The sequence below is a fragment of the Heterodontus francisci genome, chromosome 43, assembly GCF_036365525.1.
Source record: "Heterodontus francisci isolate sHetFra1 chromosome 43, sHetFra1.hap1, whole genome shotgun sequence".
NCBI lineage: Eukaryota > Metazoa > Chordata > Chondrichthyes > Heterodontiformes > Heterodontidae > Heterodontus > Heterodontus francisci.
Genome location: NC_090413.1, coordinates 19777165 through 19801072, shown reverse-complemented (window position 1 = coordinate 19801072; position 23908 = coordinate 19777165). Strand labels below are relative to the sequence as shown.

The 23908-nt window shown below is 47.0% G+C and overlaps 1 protein-coding gene across 9 annotated transcripts in view; it reads left to right on the top strand.

Annotated features, from left to right (window-relative positions):
- LOC137355679 (KN motif and ankyrin repeat domain-containing protein 2-like) overlaps window positions 1–23908 on the top strand; it is a 129121-nt gene that overhangs the window by 89807 nt on the left and 15406 nt on the right. For 8 of the 9 annotated variants that reach the window (XM_068021094.1, XM_068021092.1, XM_068021096.1 and 5 more), the window contains 4 exons: window positions 8792–8882; window positions 13277–15160; window positions 19986–20222; window positions 22196–22304. In XM_068021094.1, the coding sequence (XP_067877195.1) occupies window positions 8846–8882; window positions 13277–15160; window positions 19986–20222; window positions 22196–22304 (2267 nt within the window). In that variant the 5' untranslated portion in view covers window positions 8792–8845. The remainder of the gene's footprint in view (window positions 1–8791; window positions 8883–13276; window positions 15161–19985; window positions 20223–22195; window positions 22305–23908) is intronic. The other variant, XM_068021101.1, reaches the window with a different exon arrangement.

The following is a 23908-nucleotide window of genomic DNA, read 5'->3' as shown; positions in this document are numbered from 1 at the left end:
TCCCAGCGGGACAGTTAGAAAGTTCTCTGCTTGCTTACCAGACCAGATGTAGGGCTGGGCCTGGCACTGAAAAGACAAGGCCCTTGTCTGACTACTGGGCAGGGTCAGGTCTGGAGGTAGGGAGGGGGAGGGAGGAGGCAAGAATTATTGTGCAGAATGGCAAAAGTTTGATTTATTGAGGCTCCCATTCCCAGGTCTGTCAGAATTGTCTCAAATTTTTCACATACAATGAGTTACTTTGAAGTGCAGTAGCTTGTTATATATGCATCTGAAGCCACCAAAATCCCAGAGACAGCAATAGAATCAAGAGCACTTTATCTGTTTATGTGGTGTTGGTTGAGGGAGACTAGGAGACTGTCCCAATCCTCTTTGATGTCCACCTGTTGTTCATAATTTACAGTAATGATTTGGACTCAGGAATTTCAATATTTGCAAATGACACCAAATGCAACAAAATACAGGAAGACATTAAATAACTTTCAGAATGGATGTGTAATTTGCAAATTCATTTCAGTGTAGATAAGTGTGAAGTGGTGCATTTTGGTAGGAAGAATAAAGGGGCCACAAACTGCTTGGATAATAAGAGTGTGAATGGGGTGAAGGAGCATAGGGATCTAGACGTGCAGATACATAAATCACTAAAAGTTAACAAGGCCATTTCAAAAAAGCAAGCCAAGCCCTGGGGTTAATTTCCAGAGAGATAGAATTGAAGAGCAGAGAATTTATGCTAAACTTTTATTGAACCTTGGTTAGACCATATTTGGAGGACTGGGAACAGTCCTGGCCACCATGTTACAAAAAAGATATGGAGGTATTGGCGAAGGTGCAAAAAAGATTCACAAGGATGATACCAGAACTGCCAGAGTTGTCTTATCAGGAAAGTCTGTGCAGACTGGGTCTTTTTACTCTCGAGAAGAGAAGTCTGAGGAGTGACCTGATAAGATAATGAAGGGGTTTGATAGGTAGGCAGAGAGAAAATGGAAACCAGAAGAGAGGTCATACATATAAGATAGTAGCTAATAAATCCAATAGAGAATTCAGGAGAAACATCTTTACCCAGAGAGTGGTAACAATATGGAACTCACTACCACAAGGCATAATTGAGGTGAATAACAGAGATGGATTTAAGGGCAAGCGAGAAAAGCACATGGGGGAGAAAAGTATAGAAGGATATGTTAATAGGGTGAGAAGAAGAGGGATGACCTGTGTGGAACGTAAAGGGCAGCATGCAACAGCTGGGCTGAATGTCCTACCTCTGTCCCGTAGACTCAAAGTAACTTGGACAGACACACAGGACCTCAGTTTAATATCTCATCCGGCTTTGCAGCTACCCAATAGTACTGAAGATACTGACCCCTGGAAAGTACAATGACCCCTCAGTACTGAAAATACTGACCCCTGGACAGTACAATGACCCCCTCAGTACTGAAGATACTGACCCCTGGAAAGTACAGTGACCCCTCAGTACTAAAGATACTGACCCCTGGAAAGTACAATGACCCCTCAGTACTGAAGATACTGACCCCTGGACAGTACAATGACCCCTCAGTACTGAAGATACTGACCCCTGGAAAGTACAGTGACCCCTCAGTACTAAAGATACTGACCCCTGGAAAGTACAGTGACCCCTCAGTACTGAAGATACTGACCCCTGGAAAGTACAATGACCCCTCAGTACTGAAGATACTGACCCCTGGACAGTACAATGACCCCTCAGTACTGAAGATACTGACCCCTGGACAGTACAATGACCCCTCAGTACTGAAGATACTGACCCCTGGAAAGTACAATGACCCCTCAGTACTGAAGATACTGACCCCTGGACAGTACAATGACCCCTCAGTACTGAAGATACTGACCCCTGGACAGTACAATGACCCCTCAGTACTGAAGATACTGACCCCTGGGAAGTACAGTGACCCCTCAGTACTGCAGATACTGACAGCTGGACAGTACAGTGACCCCTCAGTACTGAAGATACTGACCCCTGGAAAGTACAGTGACCCCTCAGTACTGAAGATACTGACCCCTGGACAGTACAGTGACCCCTCAGTACTAAAGATACTGACCCCTGGAAAGTACAGTGACCCCTCAGTACTGAAGATACTGACCCCTGGACAGTACAGTGACCCCTCAGTACTAAAGATACTGACATATGGACAGTACAGTGACCCCTCAGTACTGAAGATACTGACCCCTGGACAGTACAGTGACCCCTCAGTACTAAAGATACTGACCCCTGGAAAGTACAGTGACCCCTCAGTACTAAAGATACTGACCCCTGGAAAGTACAGTGACCCCTCAGTACTGAAGATACTGACCCCTGGACAGTACAGTGACCCCTCAGTACTAAAGATACTGACCCCTGGAAAGTACAGTGACCCCTCAGTACTGAAGATACTGACCCCTGGAAAGTACAGTGACCCCTCAGTACTGAAGATACTGACCCCTGGACAGTACAGTGACCCCTCAGTACTAAAGATACTGACCCCTGGAAAGTACAGTGACCCCTCAGTACTGAAGATACTGACACCTGGACAGTACAGTGACCCCTCAGTACTAAAGATACTGACCCCTGGAAAGTACAGTGATCCCTCAGTACTAAAGATACTGACCCCTGGAAAGTACAGTGACCCCTCAGTACTGAAGATACTGACCCCTGGACAGTACAGTGACCCCTCAGTACTAAAGATACTGACCCCTGGAAAGTACAGTGACCCCTCAGTACTGAAGATACTGACCCCTGGACAGTACAGTGACCCCTCAGTACTAAAGATACTGACCCCTGGAAAGTACAGTGACCCCTCAGTACTAAAGATACTGACCCCTGGAAAGTACAGTGACCCCTCAGTACTGAAGATACTGACCCCTGGAAAGTACAGTGACCCCTCAGTACTGAAGATACTGACCCCTGGACAGTACAGTGACCCCTCAGTACTAAAGATACTGACCCCTGGAAAGTACAGTGACCCCTCAGTACTGAAGATACTGACCCCTGGAAAGTACAGTGACCCCTCAGTACTGAAGATACTGACCCCTGGACAGTACAGTGACCCCTCAGTACTGAAGATACTGACCCCTGGAAAGTACAGTGACCCCTCACTACTGAAGATACTGACCCCTGGACAGTACAGTGACCCCTCAGTACTGCAGATACTGACCCCTGGACAGTACAGTGACCTCTCAGTATGAATGATACTGACCCTTGGTCAGTACAGTGACCCCTCAGTACTGAAGATGCTATATCTCCCAGCAAGTTCAGGGTCAGTAGCCCAGGCCAATTATCTTCTCCCTAGCCAATGGGCGCCAAAGCCAATAGTTGGCTTCCTGCAGCCCCCGCAGCTCAGTGCAAATCGGGAGTGACCCTTCATTGGTAAGGCATTGTATCACTAAGCCATTGATCCAGCATCTGGGTCCCACACCGCCTACCTCTTAGAAGTGGGGATCAGTGAGGTAACCATGGTACCATGCACTGGTCACACCCATTACAACAACAACTTGCATTTCTATAGCACCTTTAACATCCCAAGGCACTTTACAGGTTGCGATATCAGACAAAGATTTGACATGGTGCCACATAAGGAGATGTTAGGACAAGTGACCAAAAGATTGCTCAAAGAGATGGATTTTAAGGAGCGTCTTGAAGGAGGAGGGAGAGGCAGAGAGTTTAGAGAGGGAATTCCGGAGCCTAGGGCCCAGCCAGCTGACACCACGGCCACCAATGGTAGAGCGATTAGAATTGGGGATGTGCAAGAGGCCAGAATTGGAGGAGTGCAGAGATCGCAGAAGGTTATAGGTTATGGAGGAGGTTATGGAGATAGGCAGGGGTAAGGCAATGGGTGGATTTTAACACAAGGATTAAAAATGTTAAATTTGAGGCAGTGCATTTTAAAAAGCTGTCAAAGGCTCCTTTAGACGGAATTGTACTGCTTCCGAGCAGAGGTTAGTCCGTGCCCAGCTCTGACCCCCGACCCCAGACCATCATCAAATTATCACCCTGTGCCCAACAGATGTCACTCCTAGCCAATCCCAGCATCTCCTGCACTTAACACTTGCCCTCACAGGAAAAGTGCTCATTGAATAATTTGGATATTCCCTGGAACAGGCCCACAACACAAGCGGAAAATCCGCACTCCCAGTCCGAGAAGCGTCCTGCGTACTGTGCTAATCAGTTCGCAATAAAGCCATTCCCCTTTGAGTTAAAGACAAAAGGCTCAGCTCCCCTGTGGACGCCATTTCCTTTCTGCTCTGCTGTTTCCCTCATACTGGGCGTGTGAACATTTCTTGAAAGTGCTCACAGTTGACGTAATATCACAGAATGTTACAGCACAGAAGGAGGCCATTCAGCCCATCATGCCTGTCCCAGCTCTTTAGCAGAGCTATCCAATTAATCCCAGTCCCCTCGACATCAAATGAACTCCTCAAAGCTTGGCTGATTTGATAGCTTTTGAATCTATTGCTCCATTCGAGGGCTATAACATCTAGTCTAGGCTGACACTAATGCATTGCATTGGCTTGAGGACGCATCCTTCAGGAGAGATGTTAAAGTGAGGCCCAGTCTGCCTGTTTCACTGATTCTAGAGGCTGTTAAAGGCTCTTATGCACCAGGCCCAATTTTCTCTACTATTAACTTCAGACAATGGGTGGGATGTAAAATTGACTGCTATCAGCCATTTTCCAACATTGCCAAGACCAATTTCACTGCACCCCCCCCCCCCCCCCCCCTTTATCTCTACAACAAGCGCTTGACAGCTCTGAGTGTTTATTTCAGGAAGGTGCTATCTCTGAACATTAGAACCACATCATTAATAGGAATGGAATGCGGCCAGAAGCTGTGTTGTTGGGTGCCCGTTTTTACTGGGCTGAGTACTCACCTTATCTTCAAGGCCAAGTACGCCAGCTATGATGCCAAACAGGGGGAAGATTCAGTGCCAAAGTAGGGAAGCGCGAGCTGCAGGGGCCAGAACTGTAGCCGGAGCAGCAGTTGATACTCAGAGGCCTGCGGAGGGGATAGTGGGAAAGGAGAAAGGAAGGAGACAGCAGAACAGTTTACTAAAGGTGGTTGGGGAGGCTGATGATTGCATGCATTTCCTATAGTGCGAAAGGACACCTCTCTGTAGAAACTCAGGCTTTTTGTCCCTCTTTCTTACATTGTAACAATGACTACACTTCAAAAGTACTTCACTGGCTGCAAATCACTTTGCAACATGGTGAGGTTGTGAGAGGCGCAATAGAAATGTTCTTTCCTTCTTCTTTCTTCATTGTTTTAATGAAGTGCAGTGATCCCAAGCTTCGGCCTGTAATGATGGCAGACCTGGGCAGATTTGAGCCTGAGAGCAGGCAACGACACTGAGCCCAGGGCCACACAGCACAGCTGGACGCCGATTCCAGAACCCGTCCTGCGGTATATGGGGCAGAGGCAGCAGCGAAGGGGGAGACCCAAACCACCCAGCTGCTGCCATCTCCAGGATTACGGTCTGCGGCCTGGTGCCCCACTCCCTCAGCTGCCATTCTCAGACCAGATGGGCACAGGGAAGGGGATAAAAATGAACAATAACAAGAAAAATGCATAGAATTACATAGTGTTTAGAGCACAGAAACAGGCCATCTATCCACACAAGTCTACTCTGCTATTTGTGCTCCACATGAGCCTCCACCCACCACTCTTCATCTCACACTATCAACATGTCTTTCTATTCCTTTCTCCCTCATGTGCTTATCTAGCTTCCCCTTAACTCTATATTATTCACCTCAACTATTCCCTGTGGTAGCGAGTTCCACATTTCTCCAAATTCCCTATTGGATTTATTAGTAACTATCGTATATCTCTAGCCCCTAGTTTTAGGCTCCCCCACAAGTGGAAACATCTTTTCCAAGTCTATCCTATCAAACGCTTTCATAATTGTAAAGACCTCAAGCAGGTCACCCCTCAGTCTTCCCTTTTCTAAAGAAAGGAGCTTCAACCTGTTCAATCTTTCCTAGTAGATATAATCCAGGGTTGTCCAACCGTTTCACATTGGGGGGGGGAGGGGTCACATTACAATTTTTGTCTTACATAGGAGGCTGGTGCGACAATTTTGGAAAGATAAAGACATTAAAATTTACCTTACTATTAATAAAAACAGCAACAAATGTACATTTTTGTGAAGAAGCTTTAAATGAGAAGACTAATTTTTTGACTTACTTTCTCTTAACTATGTTGGACACTGATTTAGTAAGATACTTGGCATTTTTCTGCTTGCACAAGTCGTCAATGTTTGCCCGCACACTTGTCATGATGTGGAGTTTGTCAGTTCTGTCAGGAGTGATCTTAATCATTTTCTCTCCCTCTCTATCTCTGTTCCCCCCCCCCCTTTCTGCCCCACCTCTCTGTCAGTCCCCCCTCTCTGTCTGCCCCCTCTCTGTCTGCCCCCTCTCTCTCTCTATCCCCTCTCCCTCTCTGCCCCCTCTCCCTCTCTGCCCCCTCTCTTTTTCTGCCCGCTCTCTCTTTCTTGCCCCCTCTCTCTTTCTTGCTGCCCCCTCTCTCTCTTGGCCCCCTCTCTCTCTTGGCCCCCCTCTCTCTGTCCCCTTCTCTCTCTCTGTCCCCTTCTCTCTCTCTGCCCCCTCTCTTTCTGCCCCCCTCTCTCTGTGACCCTTTGTCTCTCTGTCCTTCTCAGTCTCTCTGTCCCTTTTTCTCTCTCTGCCCTCTTTGTCTCTCTCTCTGTCCCTCTTTTTGCCCCCCCCCTTCTCTCTCTCTCTGTCCCCCTTGTTCTCTCTCTATCCCCCTTTCTCTCTCTCTCTCTGTTCCCCCCTCTGTCCCCTTCTCTCTCTCTGCCCCCCTCTCTCTGTGCCCCTTTGTCTCTCTGTGCCCCTTTGTCTCTCTGTCCTTCTTAGTCTCTCTGTCCCTTTTTCTCTCTCTGCCCTCTTTGTCTCTCTCTCTGTCCCTCTCTTTGCCCCCTCTCTCTCTCTCTCTCTCTCTCTGTCTGTCCCCCTTGTTCTCTCTCTATCCCCCTTTCTCTCTCTCTATCCCCCTTTCTCTCTCTCTCTCTCTCTGTTCCCCCCTCTGTCCCCCTTTCTCTCTCTCTCTCTGACAGTTGCGGACAGCGGGAATGCTCAGCAGATATTTGATCAGTTTTTTAAAAAATCATAATTAAGTTCCACAGCTGACAGGTGCTGACATCGGGAACAGCCATTCCCCAACTTCGGACAGGTTTGGGGTTTTCCAGTGGGCTTTCTAAAAAACCCTGAATCTGTCCAAAGTTGGGAAACGGCTGTTCCTGATGTCATCTGTGAAATTGACTTGCGATTTAGCCGGTCTGCAAGAAGACCAAGAAAAATTTTTCATCTCCAGTCACGGACCCCTGGCGAGGATGAGGAATGGCCCGGGTACAGTTTACACCCGCGGGCCCTATGTTGGATAAGCCTGATGTAGAGGGAACTTTACTCTGTATCTAACCCCGTGCTGTACCTGCCCTGGGAGGGTCTGTTGGGACAGTGTAGAAGGAGCTTTACTCTGTATCTAACCCCGTGCTGTACCTGCCCTGGGAGGGTCTGTTGGGACAGTGTAGAAGGAGCTTTACTCTGTATCTAACCCCGTGCTGTACCTGCCCTGGGAGGGTCTGTTGGGACAGTGTAGAAGGAGCTTTACTCTGTATCTAACCCCATGCTGTATCTACCCTGGGAGTGTTTGATGAGGCAGTGTAGAGGGAGCTTTACCCTGTGTCTAAAACATGCTATACTGGCTCTGGGAGTGTGTATGGTGTTGTTGCCAAGTATCGAGTGGCGAAGAGCCATGTTCTAGTTTTGTTTTAACCTTGAGGCCGTCACAAAGTTTATGGCAATTACCACTGGCAACGGAGCTAAATTTGGGTTCGGCCCTCACTGACCCAACAAAGTGCCCAGCAATACATCTGTTGCTGTTGTACTGGCACCAGCAATAAACAGTTTGTGTGGAGAGCGGCCTTTATTTGTGTGATCACTGCACTAGGGAATTAATCATTTCAAACATCTTTGGCCTAAACAATGTCTTGTATACACTCCACATCAACTCCTTGATTTTTTTATTCAGTGCTTCAACTTACGAAACCTATTCTATTTGCTTTTTATGTCCTTTTCTACTTGGACTGGGTGGGTCGAATGGCCTGTTTCTGTGCTGCATATTCTATGTAATTCTATGTAAATTGTTTTCCTATACAGCTTCCCCCCAACAGGGGTTTGCTGCTCACCCCTGTGTCCAAAGGAATGCCATGGAGCAGGGAGTTCCCAATAGATGCTGTGCTGAGTAGGGAGGTATCAAACAGCAGCTGGGAGAGGGGTGTCACGTGTCTGTCAACAGCAAGCTAAGGATGGGACTAATGGAAAGACATGCATTTCTATATCACCTTTCACAACCTCAGGATTTCCTAAAGTGCTTTACAGCCAATGAAGTACTTCTGAAGTACTGTTGTAATGTAGGAAAGGTGAAAGCCAATTTGCATACAGCAACATCCCAGATCATCTGTTGTTAGTGATGTTGGTTGAGAGATTAAATATTCGCCAGAACAGAGGGGATAACTGCCCTGCTGTTTTCCATGATGGAATCGTTTATGTCCACCTCAGAGGGCAGGCAGGGCCTCGGTTTAATGTCTCATCCCAAAGACCGCACCTCTGACAGTGCAGCACTCTCTCAGCCTAGATTATGTACTCAGGTCTCTGGAGTGGAACTTGAACCTACAGCCTTCTGACATCTGAGCCACTGCTGACAAAACGAACCAAGTGTTCTGCTGTATCTGACCTCTGTGCCATTCTGATTTCCTTTTGTTCATACCCGTAGACCCACGTGTGATCACTTCATCATCTGGTGACTGACGGAAGATCAGAGGTCAAGATGGCAGAGGTGCTCCAGATGAAAACGAACTTCCCTGGTACGTATAATGTATTGAACTCGCTGGTGCCTGGTTTTATAATAAAAGCAGAAAATGCTGGAAATACTAAACAGGTCTGGCAGCATCTGTAGAGAGAGAAACAGAGTTAACGTTTCAGGCCGAGGACTTTTCCTCAGTACTGGTTTTATATCAGACCAGTTTTACTCGCTATTGAAATCAATACCGGGGCAGTGTGTAGAACCATCATTCTACCTGAATCATGGGTATTCTGCCCAGAGGACTGGCTTAAAATTGTCTCTATAGTCTCCAACCAATACCTTTATGTAACCCGATAGACATTGTCCTGAACATTATATTGGCCCAATTTTAACTCTATGTAAGGTTTTGTGTGAGTTAAAATCATGCCCTAAATGTCTATATATTAAATATCTTCAAAATGAAAAAACACACATACACAACCTACACAGCTAAACTTTTATATGAATCAAATGTCTTTCCATCGTGTACAAAATTCAATTACAAGTACCTTTCCATGAAGATTTGTTCAAAATACATGTTAGAACTTAAAATGTACTTTGCTTATTTGTCCAGGTTAGATTACAACTGAATAGTCACGTTGCATTGAATGAAACAGATTGATTTCACATTTTCAAATTTAACATTTACTTTGGCTGGTCATAGCTCTGTGACTGAGTGCCCAACATGGTGCTGAGCCCCACCGACCACAGCTTTCCAGGTTCAATCCCTGAGCCACAGTGATTGAAGAGTCACAACTGTGATTAGTGCCACTGGGCATTGATCATTCATGGGATGTGAGCATCGCTGGCCAGGCCAGCATTTATTGCCCATCCCTAATTGCCCTTGAGAAGGTGGTGATGAGCTGCCTTCTTGAACTGCTGCAGTCCATGTGGGGTAGATACACCCACAGTGCTGTTAGGAAGGGAGTTCCAGGTTTTTGACCCAGCGACAGTGAAGGAACGGCGATATAGTTCGAAGTCAGGATGGTGTGTGACTTGCAGGATGGTGTGGGGTACTCATGCATTTGCTGCCCTTGTCCTTCTAGTTGGTAGAGGTCACGGGTTTGGAAGGTGCTGTCTAAGGAGGCCTGGTGCATTGCTGCAGTGCATCTTGTAGATGGTGCACACTGCTGCCACTGTGCGTCGGTGGTGGAGGGAGTGAATGTTTGTGGATGGGGTGCCAATCAAGCGGGCTGCTTTGTCCTGGATGGTGTTGAGCTTCTTGAGTGTTTTGGAACTGCACCCATCCAGGCAAGTGCAGAGTATTCCATCACACTCCTGACTTGTGCCTTGTAGATGGTGGACAGGCTTTGGGGAGTCAGGAGGTAAGTTACCCGCCACAGGATTCCTAGCCTCTGACCTGCTCTTGTAGCCACGGTATTTATATGGCTACTCCAATTCAGTTTCTCGTCAATGGTAACCTCTATGATGTTGATAGTGGGGGATTCAACAATCATAATGCTATTGAATGTCAAGGGGAGATGGTTAGATTCTCTCTTGTTGGAGATGATCATTGCCTGGCACTTGTGTGGTGCGAATGTTACTTGCCACTTATCAGCCCAAGTCTGGATATTGTCCAGGTCTTGCTGCATTTCTACACGGACTGCTTCAGTATCTGAGGAATCGTGAATGGTGCTGAACATTGTGCAATCATCAGCGAACATCCCCACTTCTGGCCTTATGATTAGCTTGTGTCCTCAGTCCTGCTCACTATCTAGTGACTTCAGCAAGAGAGTGTGTATATGTGTATATTGATTCAGGACAGGTTCACACTGTTATTCTCTCTGGCCCACCGTAATCCTCTATTAAGCGTTAATGACCAGGTAGTCAAGGATAGAAAACTGGGAGAAATGAACTAAATGATTGCCATGTCTAACATGTTGTAGTCATCGCCACCTTCAGAATGTCATGTGCACAATATGATAGAATCTTACAGCTCAGAAGGAGACCATTTGGCCCATTGTGTCTGCTACTGGCCCTTTGGAGAAGCTATCCAATTAGTCCCACTCCCCTGCTCTTGCCCCATTGCCCTGCAAAACTTTCCTTGTCAAGTATTTATCCAATTCCCTTTTGAAAGTTACTATTGAATCTGCTTGCATTGCCCCTTCAGGCAGCGCGTTCCAGATCACACTAACACACTGTGTAAAAAAGAAAGTCTCCTCATCTCCCCTCTGGTTCTTTTGCCAATTATTTTTTCTCTTGTTACCAGTCCCTCCTGTCAGTGCAGACAGTTTCTCCCTGTTTACTCTATCAAAACCCCTTATAATTTTGAACACGACTTATTAAATCTCCCCTTAAACTCTGCCGTAAGGGAAACAATCCCAGCTCTCTAGTGTCTCCACATAACTGAAGCCCCTCATCCCTGGTTCCGTTCTGGTAGTTCCCCTCTGCACCCTTTCCTTGACATCATTCTCAAAGTGTGGTGCCCAGAATTGGCCACAATTGCTCCAATGTAAGTAATTTTCGTTGGCAACCTGTGACCGTGGCTCTCCTGAATATTCCCGCTTGACGGTCTTTACTGGAAACCTTTGCCTCTTCCCATAAGGTCCGAAACCGCTTTCCTTGTTCCAGCCATTCTTCTTCTTCATTTTGAAACCAATGTTGCTTTCTGGAAGGAAGTAAAAAATCAGCCCTGGCTTATCACTCTTAGTAAACAGATATAATGTCAAGCTCTTGTGTAGTTCGATGCTGTCTTTGTGGTATTCTACTTCACAATCCTGGAAGTATTTCTTTTGTAGAGAGCTCTGCATTCGTTCTTGGGGCTTCCTGTTGAGTATGACATACAGTGTAGGTGGAATGGGCCGGACCTTGCCTGCCCAATGCGTCTGTTGCTTTCAATTCCACATCTGTGGTCAATAGCTGAGGCTCTGCAGCAACTCCAGAATTGGTCTTTGGATGTAAATCTGCACAGGTCTTTGCTCTCACTGAGTGGCCCTTCCCCCAACCACCACTCCCATTCAGCGTGATTGTGTCTGTCAACAGGATGAGTTGTATGTTTGGTTGGTGCAAACACTCATGTGCTCAGTTCATGGCTGAGAGGGAGAGTGGAATTTGGACTGGCAGACCCTGGCGTCTGGATTGTATCTCCCAGTGAGATTGGTTATTGAAAGGCATGGGGGTCTGTGGAGTGCTGTGCTCGGAGGCCAGAGAGAAGGTGATACATCCAAGGTACAGATTTTAAGTGTCACTGTGTTGGAAACAATTTTCTTTTAAGTTGAAGCTGAAGTGTCAGTCAGTACAGTTGAAATATTTTTGTGTAAGGGTCATTCCCACCAGATCCTATGATACTAAAATGTCCTGAATCACTGGAGTGAAAAACATCAGGAGTTCAATGCCTCAGAGATAGTGCCACACCAGGGTGACTGGACCCTCTGCGACTGCATGGAATACTCACTCACCAATACAGGATACGCTTTAAAGCTAATAAATCTTTTATGTTCCTGCAATTGAACTGAAATTGCTGATTTGTAATTCGAGAGTTAACGCTGCCAATCTCTTAGAGTCATTTATGGCATAGAAAGAGGTCATTCAGCCCATTGAGTCCATGCTAGCTCTCCACAGAGCAATCCAGTCAGTCCCACTCCCCCGCTCGATTCCTGTAGCCTTGTAAGTTTATTTCCTTCAAGTGCTCATGTGGCTGTGTTCTTACTTTCTTTTTTTCTGTCTCTCCCTTTCTCTGTTTCTCTCTCTCTCTCTCTAACTGTCTCTGTGTCTCGACAGTCTATGGGATGCATTGTTCTGAGCAGTTTCGAGCAGCTGATTATAAAGTACATTCCACTCCCTATCACAGATGCCAAGTTCAAATCCTAATTTCAAATGTTGCTCAAACTAATTTCTCCCAAATGTAGAGTCATAGAGTCATTATGACACAGAAGGAGGCCATGCAGCCCATCGAGTCCATACCAGCACATGAGTTCCACTTTCAGCTTGACCCTCACAGTAACCCAGTTCCTACCTCACAGTCCCCTAGGCTTTGTTAATGAACGATGAGGAAATTGTGACACAAAAGCAAAAGGCTGCAGATGCTGGAAATCTGAAATAAAAACTAAAAATGCTGAAAATAGTCAGCAGGTCAGGCAGCATCCGTGGAGAGAGAAAAACAGCGTTAACATTTCAGGTCTGTGACTTTTCATCTGAACTGGGAAAAGTTAGAAATGTAATAGCTTTTGAGCAAGAGACGGGGGAGGGTGGGAAGAAGAACAAAAGGGAAGGTCTGTGATAAGGTGGAGGGCAAAAGGTTTCATGGTGCAAGGCCAAAGGGAGTGGTAATGGGACAAGTAAAGAAACAAAAGACGGGGCCAGAGGAGGTGTGAATGGCAGGATACTGAATGGAGGAAATTGTGACTCTGTTTTAATGGATACTTGCCTGTCATCAATTATAACCCACTCCTATTTATTTCTTGCTATATCTTCTAGGTAAGGTTAACCTTCCAGCTGGTTCAGAAGTCAAGGATAAGGATCAGACCTTGCCCTACTCTGTGGAAACACCCTATGGCTTCCACCTGGACCTGGACTTTGTGAAGTACGTGGATGATATCGAGAAGGGGAACACAATCAAAAAGGTTCACATCCACCGGAAGCCACGAGGTTGTGGCTACACTGGGTCCTGGTGGACTTCTACTGAGTCACTCTGCTCCAACGCCAGTGCCGACAGCAGGCGCTCTTCCCTCTCGTACTGCGGCCGAAGCATGTACACCCCCACGTGCAGCTTTTCTGGGAGCTACAACAGGCCACCGCCACTGATGTCTGGCAGCTACAATGCAAGGGTGGAAAAGACTCTGCTGGAAACAAAGAGACGGCTGGAAGAGGAGCCACTGGGCTGCGGGGAGGGTAGGAGGCCACGATATACCAGCCTGAGCAGCCTGCACAGCAGCGTGGCGGGTTCCACCAGCTCCCTGGCTGGAACGGGCCTACAGAGCCAATCGTTTTCGAGGCTCTCCTCGTACAATGGGTCGCAGAGTGCTCCTTGCAGCCAGTTCACTCCCTTGAGCTCAGGGTTAGCAACACCTTCCACTCCAAACCCAACCCACTTGCATAACATCCGGGAGCAGATGGCTGCAGCTCTGCGAAGGCTGCGGGAGCTGGAAGACCAAGTGAAGATAGTTCCAGTTCTTCAGGTGAAGATCTCTGTCCTTCAAGAAGAAAAGAGGCAGCTCAGCGTCCAGTTGAAGAGTCAGAAGTTCCTTGGCCACAGCATGGGCTTTGGGCCACCGAAATCACTTAGTGGGCCCAGCAAGCCCAAAGGAGAGCTTTATATTGACATACCTGAAGAAGATAGCTGCCAGGGCAAAGCAGAAATGCCTCTATCTCCAGCACTGAAGAAATCGCCACAGGATAACACTGGGAAGCTAGAAAATGCAAGTCCTAAACAAACTAAAGACTTCAGGCCAGGCAGTGTTGGAACCGATGAGAGTTCAAAGGTCAAAGTGACAAATGGAAGCCCAGCTGGGGTCAGGAGCGTTGGTGTTTGGGTGAGAGAGAAGGACCTGGGGATATCCCCCTCGTCACTGCAGCTGGAGGTGGAGCACTATCGCCACATCACTGAGCTTCTGAGCAAGAAGATCTCCATGTTGGAGAAACGACTGCGGGAAACCACAAGAGAGCTGCAGGCTGCTCACCAGAACATTGAGGGCCAGCAGAAAGAGATGGCAGATAAAGCACAACAGGCAGATATTTCAGGGACGGGTAGCACAGGAGGAATGAACCTAGGTTGGTGGAAGCAACCCTTAGATCACACCAGGACCCGGAGAGAAGCACCTGAGACAGAGCTCCAATCTCAGCCACTCGAGGGCAGAGCTGGCAAGAAGAGAGATAGTGTTCCAGGTGGTGGCGGGAAGGAACGGATCATTGAGCTGGTACCACAGCAACCAGTGTGCGTGCAAGTTAGTCATTTTGGACATTCTGTTAGTGAACAGACGTGCAAGGATCTGATTCAGGACAGGGAGCAGCCGCAATTCATCCATCCACAGGAGATGCCATATTCGAAGACGGACACAGTCCAGGCAGTGCCCAGCAGCAGCCGCCACCCTGCCACCGTGACAGTACCACCCACCAACAAACTTGCCAGCGGAGAGCGTAGTGCAGGCGAGGTGGCAGTGGGTGAGGAGAGGGTGGGGCCCACCTCCGACACGGCATTTAAGGAGGTCACGGCCAAGGTGGTGACCTGTACAATTGTAACAACGCTCGCATCCACGTGCGAGGAGGTGAACTCGGTGATGACCACGGCAAAGAGTGTGAAGCAGGTGAAGACGGGTCCAAGTGGGGCAGAGCTGCGGGAAGCTGTAGAGCAGCTTACACAAGGTACAGTATTAAAGTGACTTCACTGGGCTGCTCTCAGTATTGGCAAGAAAGTCAGAGTGAACACTGCCCCTTTAAGACGTGTCATTAGAAATGAACAAACAAGTGTTATTTTATCCAGTTCTTAAAATTTGGGCTTTAATTGTAAGATTCAAAGCACGTTACAAAATTCTACTTTTTAAAATAAAATTCATATTCAATTTGAACTGATGCTATAACGTTGTCCCTTCATATCTCTTTTCAAGGATATTTCCTCACTCTCTCTCTTCCCAATTTCCTTACCCCCTCCTCTACTGACTCCCCCGGGGGTACATGTTCCACTCTCTCTCCTGAAGGCGCTGACTCTGCTTGGGGTACAGGAGAGGAGAAGAGATTAGAGGAGATGGGAAAGGAGGGAAGAGCAGAGGGAGGGGAGGGGAGAGGAGGAGAGGGGAGAGGAGATGTAAAAATGGTGGTATAATTAGCTGTCAGTTTAATTTTAGTTTTACAAAAACAGTTGGAGGTTTGCCCACCTCAGCCCTGGAATGAAGGGTGATTCTCCAGTGAGCCCGAAGCATGAGATTGATAACTTCAACGGCAGACTGAGGAGAAAGTGGTGAGAAAAATATTTAAACAGCGCAGAAAAACAGCAGATCTGGTTTCCAGTCTAAGGATGTTTGATCTGACAGCAGTGCTGATCCGGCAGAGTGCATAGAAAGATTGGATCTGACTGATTCTCCAAAAATAGCAGCTCTGGAGAGACAGGAGAGCGGAGACGGAGAGGGAGAGAATGGACACATTGTCCGTGCTGCCAACGCAGCCTGCAGTCCGAGCCTGTGAAATAACCAATCGAGATACAGCAGTCCAGGGATCAACAGTCACATCTGCCGACCATCAGTGTTTTCTGACAGGAATCAGCTCCTCCCAGTATTGCTGCTCCCACTTTCCCTCGAGTTCATCTCCTATCTGACTCCATCTCAATCATCCTTTCGAGGGGCAGCTCTCCCTGCTGCTCCCCCCTCCCCTGGGTCCCCCAACTCCCCCTTCCTCCACTTTCTCCCCCCACCCCCGCACTGTCCCTCTTTCTAACCCCCTCCTCATGTCCCTCTTCCCCACTCCCCTACCTGAGTTACCCCCATCCCCCACCCCATTTCCAGGTCCCTGATCACCACCTCCCCTGGCTCCCCCTTCCTCCCCACCTCCGAGTCCCTCTTCCTCACCCCCTCCCCTCTTCCCCATCCTCTACCTGGGTACCCCAGCTGCCCCTCCAACCCATCCCCAGGTCCTTGTTCACCTCCTCTAGGTCCCTCTTCCCCACTTCCTCCCCTCGGGCCCTCCTCAGCCCCCTTTCCCAGGTCCCTCATTCCCACTCCCCTCCCCCCCCTCTCCTCCTCCTCCTAGTGTTTCTATAACAGAAAGTTAAACTCTCTAAGTCTGGCTGCGTTGAGAATATCTGATCTGCTGAGCAGCAACAGCTGGATAGCGGTTTTGCAACTGGGTCCAGGATTTATCCTGAGTTGTGTTTTATTAGGATAGAAATTCTGTATGATGAAAGTGAATAGGAAGTGGTTTTATTCGTGGGAGTTTATGTTTGGATTGAGCACGTACTCGTCTGGAGTGAATTATGAACCTTTCCATTAATGGGAGATCAGGAGGCGACTGGGTCAATTGAGGGGTAAGACAATGAATTTTAAGCTCTGGGACCTGCATTCAAACCCAGTTCTGATCAGTGCGGGAAAGTGCCTCACTCCCTGCTGAGAGATCCCATGTAAAATGAGATTGGGCAGCCTCAGTCCATCTCCGATTGGCTACAGGTCCATGAAAACTAAACTTAGGCAGACTGCATGCTGGCCAGGAATGGGAAAAACATCCCACTGCTGTGGCAGGAGACATTATTCTGGGAATGGGAGTGAGCAACATTTAAATGATCATCAAACAGCCAGAAAGGGAACATTTTCTTCAGCCATTGTTCATACAGGACATTCCCAGACCAGGCACACCATGGGTCACATACAGAGTAAAGCTCCCTCTACACTGTCCCATCAAACACTCCCAGGGCAGGTACAGCACGGGGTTAGATACAGAGTAAAGCTCCCTCTACACTGTCCCATCAAACACTCCCAGACAGGTACAGCACAGGGGTTAGATACAGAGTAAAGCTCCCTCTACAATGTCCCCATCAAACACTCCCAGGACAGGGACAGCACGGGGTAAAAGAAAAACGGGGTTAGATACAGCTTAAAGCTCCAAAGTTGATGGGTGAGTGTCAGGTGGTTAATGAGGGGAGACGTTCATCGCTAGATTCTGACTCAAGTCCCCGACAGTAACTCTTCCAATGGGGTTTGGGAGATGCACAACAGGTTGCAGGGAGAAGAGGAGGAGTTAGGAAAAAAAAAAATGGGTCACATACAGAGTAAAACTCCCTCTACACTGTCCCATCAAACACTCCCAGGGCAGGTACAGCACGGGGTTAGATACAGAGTAAAGCTCCCTCTACACTGTCCCCATCAAACACTCCCAGAACAGGTACAAAAAAAAAGAAAAAAAGAAAAAAAAACGGGGTTTATAGACAGAGTCTATACTGTCCCCATCAAAAAGAAAACGGGTTAGATACAGAGTAAAGCAGGTACAGCACGGATTAGATACAGAGTAAAGCTCCCTCTACACTGTCCCCATCAAACACTCCCAGGGCAGATACAGCATGAGTTAGATAAAGCTCCCTCTACACCAGATTTGTCCAACCTTTTCGCCTGGGGGGCTACATTACAATTTTTGTCTTGCATGGGGGGCCAGTGAGACAATTTCAAAACATAAAGGCATTAAAAAGTTATCTTACTATTAATCAAAACAACAACAAATGTGCATTTTTGTGAAGAAGCTTTAAATGAGAAGATTAATTTATTGACTTACTTTCTCATCACTATGTTGGACACTGATTTAATGAGATACCTAGCATTTTTTGCTTGCACAAAAAATAAGAAAAAAAGGGAAAAAAGAAAGAAAAAAAAACATAAAAGAAAAGAAAACGGGGTTAGATACAGAGTAAAGCTCACTCTACACTGTCCCCATCAAACACTCCCAGGACAGGTACAGCATGGGTTAGATACAGAGTAAAGCTCCCTCTACACTGTCCCAATTTCGTGCCTTAACCCCTGATCCTCAGAAGTGTCTCAGACCCAGTCACAAGAAGGGGAAAAAAAGAAAAAAATGGTCTTAGATACAGAGTAAAGCGGGAAAAAAAGGGAAAAAAAACAGGTCAGATACAGAGTAAAGCTCCCTCTACTGTCCCATTAAACATTTCCAGGACAGGTACAGCACCGGGCAAAAAAAAAAAGGGCACCCGGTGCGGAGGGGCGTGGGCCGGGAGGAGGATCTCCTCGTCGGTCTGCTCCTGGGTCTGGCCAAGGTGGCAATTCACAGGTCCAGGCTGCAGGCCGTCGGGCGGTCCGTCCTCCCCGATTGCCTGCCCCTCTTCCGCGGTTACATTCGCGCCCGGGTGTCCCTTGTGAAGGAGCATGCGGTGTCCAACAGTACGCTTGAGGCCTTCCGCGACCGGTGGGCACCGCAGGGACTACAGTGCATCATCGACGCCGAGAATGGCATTTTAATTTAAGTTTTTTGTTTATTTATCTGTTTTTAATAAAGTTATTTTAAAATTATGTATATAAAGGGGGCCTGAGGAATAAAGGCCCCCTCGTCATGAAATATAAAAGGGGCCTGGGGTATAAAGGCCACCTTAAAAAAAAGAAAGAAAAAGAAACGTGGTTAGATACAAAGTAAAGCTCCCTCTACTGTTCCATTAAACATTTCCAGGACAGGTACAGCAGTGTCCCATCTTTGTTAGTGTCTGTATTTGCGTGTGATTGTATGTCTGTTATCTCACTGGGACAGCTCACTGCGAATGTACTAACCTCTTGCTCACTGGCACATCAACAGCAGATTATTTCCCTGTACACAGAAGAGGAATTAAAAGCAGTTGCTTTTTTAAAGAGAAAAAAAAAACGGGGTTAGATACAGAGTAAAGCTCCCTCTACACTGTCCGTAACAAACACTCACAGGACAGGTGCAGCACGGGGTTAGATACAGAGTAAAGCTCCCTCTACACTGTCCGTAACAAACACTCACAGGACAGGTGCAGCACGGGGTTAGGTACAGAGTAAAGCTCCCTCTACACTGTCCATAACAAACACTCACAGGTCAGGTACAGCACAGGGTTAGATACAGAGTAAAGCTCCCTCTACGCTGTCCGTAACAAACATTCACAGGACAGGTACAGCACGGGGTTAGATACAGAGTAAAGCTCCCTCTACAAAAAAAAGAAAAAAGTAAAAAAAAAAGAAAAAAGTAAAAAAAAAGAAAAAAAAAAAAAACGGGGTTAGATACAGAGTAAAGCTCCATTTACACTGTCCCCCATCAAACACTCCCAGGACAGAAAAAAAAACCAGGGTTAGATACAGAGTAAAGCTCCCTCTACACTGTCTGTAACAAACACTCCCAGGACAAGTACAGCACGGGGTTAGATACAGAGTAAAGAAAAAAAAAAAAACGGGGTTAGATACAGAGTAAAGCTCCCTCTACACTGTCCCATCAAACACTCTCAGGGCAGGTACAGAAAAAAAAATGTGGTTAGATACAGAGCAAATCTAACCAAGCATCCCTGAACTTTAGGCTCAGCAGAGCGCTTCCCAAGTGTGATGTTTGTCCATGCACTAACATGGACGAGGTAAATACAGAGACACACGCCATCGGAAAGTTCTCCTTGAAGGGTGAAGCATATTGCAGTCCAGATGGATCTAGAACTTAGGCACTGAAGGGAAGAATCTCATCTTACAATATTTTTTATTTCAAGCCTCTCAAGAAGACCACAGAGCAGATCCTGCTGTTCCCTCTGGACGGTCGCTCAGTGTCGCTGAGGCGCCTCGGTATTTTTTGGCTTCCAATGTTTGTAACACTATAGAGATGGCCCCCGAGCAGCTCACCACTCCGAAGCCAGCAGTTCCCCAGCGCCAGCCCTCAGAGGCGCGGTGTCTGGCTCCGGTGAGACAGGAGGGTTCTCTCCCGTCTGAGGATGATTTGATGAGGCCAGGTAACCCTTCAATCTGCCCTTTAACCCTATCATGGGTTTTAGTCCTTTGTTCTTGATGTGTTGTAGTTTGGGTGGTTGGTACCAGGAGGAGTGCAGCATAGAGCATAGTGGATTGCAGGAAAATCACAGCAGCTGACATGTCTCAGAAATAGCTCCCTGAGTGGCTCAGTTGGCAAATGCACTAGCTGCTATGGTACGAAAGGTGTCAGCCCTGGCTCAGTGGTTAGCACTCTCGCCTGAGTCACAAGGTGTGAGTTCCAATCCCACTCCATAGCCCTGAGCACATAATCTAGACCGACATTGCAGTGCAGTACTTTGGGAGTGCTGCAATGTCGGAGGTGCCATCTTTGGGATGAGACTGTCAAGCCAAGTCTGCCCCTCTAAGCCTGGACATAAACAATCCTTATCAGAGAAGAGCAGTGGAGTTCCCTCCCCCCCGCCCCCCCCCCCCCCCCCCACAGCCCCACACCATGTTCTGTCCAACGCTTATGCCTCAATCCTGTATTTAGACATTCCTGACCTTTCCATACCTTAAGTTTTCTGAGTTGGCACCTGGTAATTTTATCATTTGTGTGACTAGCTAAGTCCTCCAACTGGGTGTCATTGATCCAAACTGGTACATGTCCTGCATCAATTTGCCTCCAATCTGAGATATTCAATATTACCGGTACCAACTCAAGCATTATATTATCATATACAATTTTATTCGTTTTTATTATCGCAAGTCCATTTTCTGGTCTGCAGTTAAGGCAGGGCAAGGGAGACCTGTCACTTGTGGCTGCTGGGTCGTAACCTTACTCGTCGGTAATTCGGATGTGGGGGTAACCGTGGGGGTTGTTGCTTCTTGTCTGTTTAATCTCAGTGGCACAGTGGTTAGCACCGCAGCCTCACAGCTCCAGGGACCTGGGTTTGATTCCAGGTACTGCCTGTGTGGAGTTTGCAAGTTCTCCCTGTGTCTGCGTGGGTTTTCTCCGGGTGCTCCGGTTTCCTCCCACAAGCCAAAAGACTTGCAGGTTGATAGGTAAATTGGCCATTATAAATTGTCACTAGTATAGGTAGGTGGTAGGGAAATATAGGAACAGGTGGGGATGTTTGGTAGGAATATGGGATTAGTGTAGGATTAGTATAAATGGGTGGTTGATGTTCGGCACAGACTCGGTGGGCTGAAGGGCCTGTTTCAGTGCTGTATCTCTAATCTAATCTAACCCACATCTAATACAGATGATCTGGTCATTTATTTCATCGCTGTTTGTGGGATCTTGCTGTGCTCAAATTGGCTGCTGCGTTACCTACTTTGCAACAGTCACTTCAAACACTTCAAACAGTACTTTATTGGGTGCAAAGTGCCTGAGACTGTGAAAGGAGCAATAGAAAGGCAACTGTTTGACTGATCCATATGGATCAGAACAGTCTCTGGTCCCTCTCTGACCTATGCTGAGTTAGCTGGCATCAGTACAGGCAGCAATTAGGGTGCTGAAATCAGCCTTTAGTGCCTCCTGGGCTAGGCAGGGGGAAAACCCATGTCGGGTTTGAGTACCATTCAGTGACTTACACTTCATGTGTAGACATGGACTGCTGACAGGATTAGGCACAGATAGATTCCTGCAGTCAAATAACCCGTTGATGGTCATTCCCCAGGCTCACACATGAAGATTGGTCACTTGAGTGTGATAGTCAGTGAACCACAGCTCAGTGTCAGTGCCTTCAGGAGGGCAACAAGAGGAAATTATTAATGCATATTTTTATTTAATATTATTGCCAGTTTTGGCACCTAATGAAATGTTAACTTTAATACAAATGTGCTGGAATCGTAGTTATGTACCGTCATCCTGAAGCACTTGGGCATAGATTTATACTCAGGCTCAGTGAGTTCCTAATCTCGCCTGTGTTATCTATGCCTGCCAGTTGGGGCTGAGATTCTCACAGTGTGGGGCCCTCTGAATTAAAGATCTTTTTCTTCTGTGTCTTCTCAGCTTCCCCACAGGGAGCACAACTAAAGTCCATCATGAAGAAGGAGAGAGGAGCCAGCCCTGAAAGCCCTCCGACAAAGAAGAGCCTTCAGTTTATAGGAGTGAATGGCGGGTGAGTAAGTCCAGCAGTATATTCCCACTGTGCTGGTTTAGGTTCCCAGTTTCAGGCTCCTCCTTTTCATCAGAATGACCCTTTGTCGAGGTTCTCGCTCTGACTCACAGGCTTCCAAGAGGTTCTTCAGCTTCAACTGATTAATGTTTTTTTCCTGCAGTGTCAGAGAAAAGCTCGAGAAAGCATTAACTTTAATACTGGTGAGCTGTTATAATCTTAGACCTGAATTTTTATCCAGAGTTCCCTCCGCAATGTTGCGGGCTGACCTTAATAGCAGACCACTTTAAGAAGGTGTACGTGAAGGTCACCAGAGGAAGTGATGTCGTGTTAAACATGACTGGGGAGTTGTGGATGTGGGCCGACAGAGGGAGCTGTGTTTAGATTTGTTCTCGCAGTAACTGTTTGTAAGTATGTTCTGGTTAAAATATAATAGAAACTCAATTTTCTTTGGATATTACTTGGAGTCCTTTGAGTCTTCCAATAATTCGCGGATCAAAGGAACGAGTAATAATACACACAGAGAGTTCCTGATCTCACCCGTGTTATCACAAGGATTGTACTCAGCCGAGTCAAACCATCTACGGGGTGTGGGAAGGGCCAGGGGGAATGTGTGGGTAGGGAAAATAAATAATGGAATGACCTGATATGGAGCAGCAAGACCAGAGGCCTAGATCTGGACCTTCAGGCTCATGGCAAGGGAGAGAATCACTCCAGGAGCAGACTGTGCAAACTGTCAAATAATCCAGAATTTCAATTTATTAACGATTTCCTTCCTGAATAAACAGGAACTCTAATGTTACTCAGTGAGTGTTCCTTACCCTGCTGAATAAACAGGGACTCTAATGTTACTCAGTGAGTGTTCCTTACCCTGCTGAATAAACAGGGACTCTAATGTTACTCAGTGAGTGATCCTTCCCCTGCTGAATAAACAGAGACTCTAATGTTACACAGTGAGTAATCCTTCCCCTGCTGAATAAACAGGGACTCTAATGTTACTCAGTGAGTGATCCTTACCTGCTGAATAAACAGAGTAACTGAGACTCTAATATTACTCTGTGAGTGATCATTATCCTGCTGAATAAACAGGGTGTCTGTATTGTTACGCAGTGAGTGATCCTTACTCTTGCGAGCAGTGTGTTTATTATCTAGGTATTCGCAGACTTAGTGGCTGGTGTAAAAGTCACAGATATTTTTACACTAGATTTACTGGTCCAACAGGCCACTGCCTGGGCATGGCAGGTCAGTTATCCCATGTGAATGTGCAGCTGATTTCATGGTGTGATGCTGACTTGTGCTGTAAAGAGTGACATCGCTATCCCTACTGGTTAGAGTAATAGTGGTCTCTATGCTTGGAGGAGAAACATCATAGAATTGTTACAACACAGGAGAGGGCCATTCAGCCTGTCATGTCCATGCTTGCACTCCGCAAGAGCAACTCAAACAGTCCCACTCCTCCCTGCTTTTTCCCTGTGGCCCTGCAATATTTTTCTTTAATTATTATCCAATTCTCTTTTGAAAGCCACAATTGAATTTACCTCGACCACACTCTCAGGCAGTGCATTCCAGATCCTAACCACAGAAAAAAGTTTTTCCTATTTTCGCCT